This window comes from Penaeus vannamei, chromosome 11 (assembly GCF_042767895.1).
Source record: "Penaeus vannamei isolate JL-2024 chromosome 11, ASM4276789v1, whole genome shotgun sequence".
Lineage (NCBI taxonomy): Eukaryota > Metazoa > Arthropoda > Malacostraca > Decapoda > Penaeidae > Penaeus > Penaeus vannamei.
The window spans coordinates 25,248,226-25,258,225 of NC_091559.1; the positions used below are offsets into that span (position 1 = coordinate 25,248,226).

General features: G+C 38.3%; 1 protein-coding gene across 1 annotated transcript in view; it reads left to right on the forward strand.

Annotated features, from left to right (window-relative positions):
- Positions 1 to 9,693, forward strand: part of LOC113802663 (uncharacterized) — a 192,958-nt gene extending 183,265 nt beyond the window's left edge. The window contains exons 5-7 of the mRNA XM_070127470.1: positions 7,796 to 7,931; positions 9,433 to 9,557; positions 9,688 to 9,693. Of these exons, the coding sequence (XP_069983571.1) occupies positions 7,796 to 7,931; positions 9,433 to 9,557; positions 9,688 to 9,693 (267 nt within the window). The remainder of the gene's footprint in view (positions 1 to 7,795; positions 7,932 to 9,432; positions 9,558 to 9,687) is intronic.
- The last annotated feature ends 307 nt before the right edge of the window (positions 9,694 to 10,000 follow it).

Consider the following 10,000-nt stretch of genomic DNA (forward strand, 5'->3'; position numbering starts at 1 on the left):
AATAAATGGTTTATCGGGAAAAAAAAAACTTTAAACGGGGAAACAAATCGATGATCAAGGAAATAAACGTTAGCTGGGAAAGTAAGATTTTAATCGGGGAAATAAATCACTGGTCAGGGAAATTAAATCGTTAGTCGGGAAAATAAGACTTTGATCGGGGTAAGAAACCATCAGTCGGGGAAAATAAATCTTTAGTCGGGAAAATAAGACTTTAATCTGGGAAATAAGTCGTTGGTCGGGGCGAACCAATCGTTAGTCGTGAGAATAAAGACTTTAATCGGGGAAATAAATCGTCGATCGGGGAAAACAAATCGTTAGTCGTGAGAATAAAGACTTTAATCGGGGAAATAAGTCGTCGTCGGGGCAAACCAATCGTTAGTCGGGAAAATAAGACTTTAATCGGGGGAAATAAATCGTCGATCGGGGAAAATAAAGACTTTAAACGGGGAAATTATCGTCGGTCGGGGAAAAAACGATCGTTAGTCGTGAGGATAAAGACTTTAATCGGGGAAATAAGCCATTGGTCGGGGGGACGGATCGTTCGGCGGGAAAATCGTTCGGCGCGATACGACTTTAGGGAAAGAGATCAATACCGAGCGGAATTACACGCCAACGTTGTTTCCCGCTTCTTCTCCTCTCGCTGTGTGCCTTATTCCCCTTTCGCTTCTCCTCTTATTGTGTGCTTTATTTCCGTTTCGTTTCTCCTCTCGCCGTGTGCCTTATTCCCCTTTCGCTTCTCCTCTTATTGTGTACTTTATTTCCGTTTCGTTTCTCCTCTCGGCGTGTGCCTTATTCCTCTTTCGCTTCTCTTCTCGTCGTGGGCTTTATATCCGTTTCGCTTTCCCTCTCGCCGTGTGCCTTATTCCTCTTTCGCTTCTCCTCTCGTCGTGTGCCTTATTTCTGTTTCGTTTCTCCTCTCGTCGTGTGCTTTATATCCGTTTCGCGTTTCCTCTCGCCGTGTGCCTTATTCCTCTTTCGCTTCTCCTCTTGTGTATCTTATTTCTGTTTCGCTTCTCCGTGTGCGCTTTCTTCTGCTTTGTCTTATTCCTTTGCTTTGTCTACCCTTCGTTCTGATCTTCGTCTTGTTCATCTTTTTTATCGCCTTATCTTCTCTTTAAATGGTTCTGTCTTATTTTTCTTTTTTTTTTTTGCTCTTGTGTGATATTGGTTTCAGATTTCTTTTTTTTTTTTTTTTTTTTTTTTTGGTTACGGTTTATCTTCTTTCGTTCACTTATCTGCTGTCGCTTATTCCTGTTCTTATTATCGACAATCTCTTTTGTGTTCTGCTTCCAATTCCTCGGGTCTTTTATAACTATTCTTTCTTCCTCCTCTTTCTACTTAAAAAAGAAAGAAAGGACGAAAGAACGAAAAAAGAACAGGAAAGACGAGCAAGAATCAGGGAAGATCACACGGCAATGGTAGGCCATTTCATCAGCAGATATTGAGGTTATTTTTTACTTATCGGGTTGGCTGATGGTCTTTACACCCCTCCTCCTTTAACCCATCTCCCCCTCTCCCCCTGTTCCTCCTCCCTCCTGTTACTCTTTCCTTCCTCTCTTTCTCTTTTCTGCCTTCCTTCCTTCCCTCCTCTCCCTCCTTTCGCTCCTCTGCCTTCCTCCCTTCTCTCCTCTGCCTTCCTCCCTTCTCTCCTCTGCTTTCTTCCCTTCTTTCCTTCGCTCCTCTGCCTTCCTTCCTTCCCTCCTTTCCCTTCCTCCCTTCTCTCCTCTGCCTTCTTCCCTTCCCTCCTCTGCCTTCCTCCCTTCTCTCCTCTGCCTTCATCCCTTCTCTCCTCTGCCTTCCTCCCTTCTCTCCTCTGCCTTCCTCCCTTCTCTCCTCTCCCTTCCTCCCTTCTCTCCTCTGCCTTCCTCCCTTCCCTCCTCTCCCTTCCTCCCTTCGGCTCCCCACTCATCCTCAGCGCCAGTCATAGCACACCGAGACTTGGCAACGCCGGATCCCTGAATGGCGGAGACGTGGCAATGCCGGCAGCGGCTATGAATGGGCCGGTTGTCGTGGCTGCGAAGCGAGGCTGAAGCTGACACTGGCTACGGCGACCCGTTGGGCGTACTGTATCCCGCTGCGTGGGCGACAGCACAGCAGCAGGGAGCAGTTTAGCTGCATCTGGCGCCGGTTTAACTCCTTAGGCCTCTGGGTTGATTTAGCTCTATTGACAATGTGTTGTAGTTGTAGTTGGTTCACTGTCTCTGTAAAGCGTTGTATTTCATAGGGATCCTATTGCGCTATATTAAGTAGTTTTTATAACTCTGTAGCAAGACTCAACCGATATTGATTATTTCATATGATGTTTACCTATTTTGTTTTTTACAGAACTACAATCTTGGCAAAGGGCAGCAGCCTTTATTACACATCCGTTATAAACAAGTATTAATAATGTCTCATGATACCACTGCCTCCAGAAGCAGCATCCCCGCGGAGATGTTACATTGTGAGGAATTGAACCTCCTGTACGCCTGAATCCAATTCGCATCTAATTCATCAGTGTTTCACGGCGTCGATATAACTTTAAAAGCAGCGCTCCTTGGCAATGGAACGAAATCTTTTAAATCCCTTTCGCATCTCCACGGGATCCTCCCCGTTTCTCACAAGGAAGGGAACGCGTCACGCAACGACCGAGGCATCCCGATGGCCGCACGGTCGGCCGAAGACAATGGGTTAACTTATCCCTATCCTGAAGACAACTGGACGGCGCGGAGGGAAGGAAGGAACACTTTGGGGCTATTGGGAAGGATATTAAGGAGAGCCAAGAGGAGAGTGGAGAGGCGGGGGAGGGACTGGGGGTCTGTGCACGTTAGAGAAAGTTAAGCAGGATTAGGAGAAGGGGATTTCGCCGTACACACATTACGATTATTGTTCTTGGAAGCGGCGGTGAAAGGAGGCAGGGTGAAGTAGAGGGGGGAGAGAGAGAGAGAAGATAGAGAGGGAGAGAGAGAGAGAGAGATGGAGAGAGAGAGAACGAGAACGAGTGAGTGAGAGTGGGAGAGAAAAGAAGAAAACGGAGAGGAAGAATTTTTTTTTTTTTTTACTGGGAGAAAACAGATGGAGAAGAAGAATCGAAAGAGGGAATGAAAGTAAGTAAAAAAAATGTTTGGAAGAAGAAAACGAAAGTGAGAAAAGGAAGAGACAATGGGTTAACTATGACCTCGAATGAAGGAACGAAGTGAATATGGAAGAAGAAAAATATTATAAAGAGAAACAACATGAGAAGTCCCCGTCTATAGACCCTAAAATATATCTGCTTTACTGCCTTTATATGCATTTATTCCTCTCCTTTGCACGATTGTTTTTTTTCCTATTATCTATTTCCTTTATTTATCTCTATATTTATTTATTCATGTGTTTATGCATCTGTTTATTTGTTTATTCATGTGTTTACCTATCAATTTACCTATTCATTTATTTCATTATTCATTTATTCGATTACCTGTTCATGAATTCGGTAGTTTATGTATCTATTTATTTGAATATTTATCTATCAGTGTATAAAGTTATTTATGTATCGGTTTATAACACCATTATCTATCAGCTTATAATATTATCTATTTATCAGTTTATAAGATTGTTTATCTTTCAGTTTATGAATTAATCTATCAACTTAATCTACTATAAATTTGTTTATTTATTTTCGATTGCTTACTCATCTAATCATTTATTGTTATTGGTCCATCTATACACACGGAGTGACCTCGTTCGATGTCCTTTTCAACTTTTCAACCAATACGTGTTCAACTCCTCAATCCAATCCTTGTTCAACTCTCCATTCCCATCCACGTTCAACTCGTCATTCTGGTTCAACTCATTCCCATTCGTGTTCAACTCATTCCAATCCGTGTTCAACTCCTCATTCCCATTCGTGTTCAACTCATTCCAATCCGTGTTCAACTCATTCCAATCCGTGTTCAACTCCTCATTCCCATTCGTGTTCAACTCATTCTAATCCATATTCAAATTCCAATCCGTGATCAACTCCTCCTTCCAATCCGTATTTCTTTGACTCTCTGCTCCCTACTCCGTGCCTCCCGAGATCTCACTTGTTGCCTGTATCTCTTGTTCTTCTTTCGTCTTTTTTATTATTTTCATTTACCTGTTGATTCTCCGACTTACCTGTTATAAAGATTTTTTTATTGTTGATTTCTTTTCTTGTAATAGTTGTTATTATTATTATTATTGTTATCATCACTATCATTATTTTTATTGCTATCACTGTTATTATTATCATCATCATCATCATTATCATTTTTATCACTATTATTATTATCATTATCTTCATTATTATCATTATTATCATTATTATCATTATTATTATTATCATTATCATAATAATAATAATTATTATTATTATCATCATCATTACCATTATTATTACTGTAATTATTATTACCGTTGCTATTATCAGTATTGTTATTTTTTTAAATACCAGTACTATGATTATTGTCATTATTATCATTATTTGTTATGATAATTGCTTTTAATTAGATATATCATTTCTACTATTAACGGCTATCATTATCATTATCATTTTTTTCTCTCTCTTTCCTTCACCTCTTTTTCTTTTTCCTGTAAATCCTCTCTCTCTTTGTTTTTCTCCTACTCCGTCATCTATTCTAACAATATGATAATAATAACAAAGAGAGAGAGGATTTACAGGAAAAAGAAAAAGAGGTGAAGGAAAGAGAGAGAAAAAAAAAGCAAGAAGAGGAGGCAAGAGATAAATAAAAGGGGGTGAAGAGAAGAGAAGGAGAGCAGGAAGAAAAAGAAGACGATCTCGCTTCAACGGAGGAGATTCGGACTTGGCATCTGGTCGTCTCATGTTTCGTCGACGTCGCTTGATCCTTCCCTGTGACACTTGTATCCGTCTTTCACCTTCATTAGAAGGAACTTTTACTATTCTTAAATTATTTTCATCATTACAATCACTGTAAATATTTTTTATTGAAATTACTTTGTTCTTATTTTTACTGTGTCGGCGTTTTTGTTTACTTCATCCAATTATTATTTTCCTCTTGTGTTAATGTTGCGTCTTCTTTTTACCATATTTCATTCTCTATTCATAATCATTTTACGACTAGACGTCCAGTTGAGAATAATGGTTCTTATCGGGAATTGACTAATGATCATTTCTCCCGCAGATGATTAATAATGGCGAAAAAAAAAACGCTTTGTAAAAGCAGGACTCACATATGAAATATATGAAATACAGTTTCCAATTCAGATTTTTATCAAGATCATCTAAATGATCGTTTTAATTTTTTCCCTATCCTTGTCTTCTTTTTTTATTTACTCTCTCTCTCTCTCTCCTTCTCTTCCATCTCTTCTCTTTCTTCTTCTCTTTCTCCATCTTCTCTAAATATTCATCTTCATTTTCCTCTTCGCTTCCCCTCTCTTCCACCTCCTTATCCTCCTCTCCCTCCTCATCATCGCGTCCCTCCTCTTCTGTCAAAATCCTCGAAATAAATTTCCTTAACCAGCATGGGGAAACAAGCTCGATAAACTATCAAGGAATAGCAATCTAATAGCAGTGAATGAGTCTAACTGCTTATTCAGAACTATTGTGTAGTACAGCGCTCAGCGTGTTGGTCTAGCAATCTTGCTGACCTGCGTTCAATCCCGCACGCTTCCAGTGGATGGTAACCCCGGCTATTCCTTGCCCACAGGGGGAGATTTAGAAGCAAAATTAAACAGACAGTACGTCACAGCAAAGAATATCCATTGTAACAAATGGAATTAAAACTAAATCTTAAATCTTAAAAAACGAGTGAACAAATACAAATGACATTTAAATATCCCTCTCTGATGAGTACACTGTATACATAGAAAATTATTTTACTGATTTAGATTAGTATTTCAGTTGTGCTGTGAGGTAAAAAATAACTAAGTACTGAAAAAGGCTTAGTCTGTCCCTTTAAGCTGTATCTTTTTTTTTTTATCTTTTCTTTTTCTTTTTATCTTTTCTTTACTTTTTCTTTTTACCTTTTCATATTCTTATCTTTTTATCTTTTTATCTGCTTATCTATTTATTTATTTATCTGTTTTATTCCGAATCAAATGCAGAGTAACTCCAAGCGACATGCGCCACCAGCAATGCCTTTATTCATCACGATCTTTTACGGAACGATAATACAACTCACATCCAGAATCAAAATTGAAACGAAAAATCACGCCATGACTAAACGAAATACAGCGGGCACCTAATTATAACACCGCGAGTCGTTTACATTAGATTTGAAATACAACGTGTAAGCATTACGTTAATGGATATTGCACTAAGATGATTAATTTTCGTTTCTTGTGATGAAAATAGCAGTAATTATGAGGCAAGATAATCTCAAACTATAATAAAACGAATGACAATCAGATTGATACTGATGAGGAAAATATATGATGAGAATTGTAGTGATGATAACTGTAACAATGATAAGTATGATAATGGAAATGGCAATGATTATGATGATAGTAAAAATAAAATAATAGTGATAAGATGATAAAGACGATGATGGTAATAATGATGATAATGATAATAATAATAATAACAATAATAATAAGAAAAAATGATGATGATAATAATGATTACCATTATTATTATAATAATTATAACAGCAGAAATGATAATGATAGCAATAACGATAATAAAGGAAATAATAATAACGGAAATAATAGTGGGTTATAATAATTGTTATTATCATTGTTATCATTATTTTTACCATCATCATTATAAACATTATCATTATTACTATCATCATTTTCAATATTATCAATATCATTAATATGACATTACTATTATCATCACTGGTATTATCACTACTATCATTATTATCAATTTTATTATTGCTATTATTATCATTATCATCATTATTATCATAATTATCATTATTACCATTATTACTATTGTTATCATTATTGTTATCATCACCAATATTATCATGGTTATTACCTTTATTATTATCAGTATTGAATTCACTAATACTACTACATCTACTACTACTACTGCTACTGCTACTTCTACTACTACTATTATTATCATTATGAGTACCACTGATGGTGATAACAGAAACAACATTAGTGTAAGAAGTGAGGAGGATCATCGTGAGGGAAGGATCGTGAATATGTCTGGAAAGAGAAAAAGGAAAGAGAGATACAAGATAACAAGAGATGAGCGGGGGGGGGGGGGGCAGAGGAGATGCAAACTTGTTAACGTGACGGCTACTAGGAAACGTCAATAGCTCCTATTAGGCTACCAAGAGCTCTTCGGAATGAATTTAGCCTTCAGACTAGCCATAGGAACTAGGGTTGTCGGGCAATTGTTTCTCTGGCGAAATAGAAGCTTTCTTTGTCTTTCTCTGCCTCTATCTATCTGTATAATGATTTCTTTCTTTTTCTCTGTTTATCTGGATAATGATCTCTTTCCCTGTCTGCCTGTCTCTTTCTTTCTCTTTCACTCCCATATAGGTATATACATCAATCGGATATATATACATACATACATACATATATATATATATATATATATATATATATATATATATATATATATATATATATATATATATATATATATATATATATATATATATATATATATATATATATATACACATATATATATGTTGTTGTTTTTCACGTCACAGCACTAAACACTGATCAATAACTCTGTGGGTAAACAAATAAAAAACATTCCATAAAGAACCTTTATCTGTCATATTCTTATTCATTTTCATTCCATTTATTCCACTGTTTTATTCTAACCCTTCTTACTAATTCCGCAACGTCTCTCCCCGAACAGCAAGCGTGCATGTTACCCGTCGAAGACATTGTCCTCCACCAATGGGAGAACAGGAAGCCCTCGCCTCTCCTCGCGCTCCCACGGCTCTCAGTCCTCTGCCCGAACCTGAGGCCCAACTACACCCTCACCATGAAAGGTTAGGAGTTCCGAGTGTCACCTCTGGTTAGGAGTTCCGAGTGTTACCTCTGGTTAGGAGTTCCGAGTGTTACCTTTGGTTAGGAGTTCCGAGTGTTACCTTTGAATGAGGTACAACTTGAGTGCCATTAATCAATTGTTTTTTTCGAGTCACCAATGGACGAAGCGCAATCTGAATTATATCAATGATCGGAGTGCTACTTGAGTGTCACCAATTAATGAGATGGAACTTGAGTGTCATTGATGAATGGTGTTAGCCGAGTGAAACTAAAGAATGAGGTGCTACTCGAGTGTCACCAGGGAATGAGTTGCAACTTGAGTGTCATTCATAATTGAAGTGCTAGTCGAGTGTCACCAAAGAAGTAGGTGCTGCTCGGGTGTAATCAGTATGAGGTGCTGCTCGAATGTCACCAATGAATAGGGTGCTCCTTAAGTATCACCAGTGTCTCCTCTTTGAATAAAGTTTTACATTAGTGCCGAGTCTTCATATAGCCCTGCAGGAGTATGAAAGCTCGTTCCTACTCATAAATGAATAACGTCCTGTTGGGGTGTTACCAATAGATCAGGTATTCCTCAAGTTGCCAGTGAATGAGGTGTTGTTTGTATATCATTAACAGATGTGAACAGTTGCTTTCAGAGTCCTCTTTTTATTGAAATCCAATATTGGTTTCTTTCTCTACCAGTATAATAGAAATGTCTCTCGTCTGACAAATATATAAACATGGACTAGAATCGCCCTGCAGCATCTGTTTTTGTTCTCATTTTTTCACTCCAGCGCCATTTATTTAACTCCAAAGGACTTATTTTTTCTCTTCTTGTCACTGTGTCATCCCATTCTTTTTTCTTTCTACTTTTCTTTTCTTTCTCAACCTGCACCAAATCTCCCATTTTTATTGTCCATGCCTCTGTCCCTCCCATAATTTTCCCTCTCTCTTTTTCTTCCTTTCGTTTCTCAACCAGCCACCATTATCGCTTTCTCATTTCCAAACATTTACCCTTTCTTCTTGCTTTCTCAACCAACCATCACAGCGAAATATACTAGTTTCATTCTCTTTCTCCCATATAATTCCATTTCTTTTTCCTCTTCTTTCTCAGCCAACCGTCGCCGCTAAATGCATAATTTTCGCTTTCCTCTCTCATCCGCCAGATCCATAGATTTCACCTTTCTTCTGCGTTTTCTTTCTCATCCAAAGAGCTCCTCCAAATCCCATGTGTTATCCTGCCACTTCCTCCCAATCTAATCCTTTCATAAATTCCCATCCATACCCCTCTCCTTCCGTTTCCTTCTTCTCTCACCCAACCAACGCCGACAAATCCACCGAATTATCCAGCCACCTTCTCCCAATCTATCGCGAATCCTCCCGATCTAATCCTTTAATTGATTCCTATGCATATCCCTCTCCTTCTGCCATTTCCTTCCTCTCTCACCCAACCATCCCCGCCATATCCGAATCCTCCTTTCTTGACCTTCTCATCCAGCCCGAATCCTCCCTCCGTTGCAGACCTCGACAACGGTCCGCCAGAACTGGTCACGAAGCCGAATCAGCTGGTCATTACGCCGTCCAAACCCCTAGACCGCGAGAGGCGAGACAATTTCCTCACCTTCACCGTCACCTGCACGCTACAGGTGAGTTCCAGGTGTACCTCCTACGCCTAAATTTGCATTCTAAGGCTAATTCATAAGGATAAGTGTAAGCTTTGCGACTAATCTATTCTGAGTCTATACTCAAAGACTTTATTTATAATTTGTGTTTTAGATTTGACGCCTATATGTGTATCTAAGGTCTACATATATATTTCACATTGCATGTGTAAATCTGCATTCTACATCGAATCCATAGTCTACGCCTAAATCTACAATGTAACATAATCTGCATTCTGTGGTTTGTAAGATTCTCCGTTCAACGTTTAAATCTCTCTTCATTCTGTCTAAATTTATGCAGTATATATTGTCCAATTCAGTAGGCCGTTCTACATCTAAATATACATTCTACGTTTAATTGTACATCTAAGTCCACGTCTAAATTCTGGTGTCAAAATTTGCATTTTGTATTCCAATCCTAGATTTAA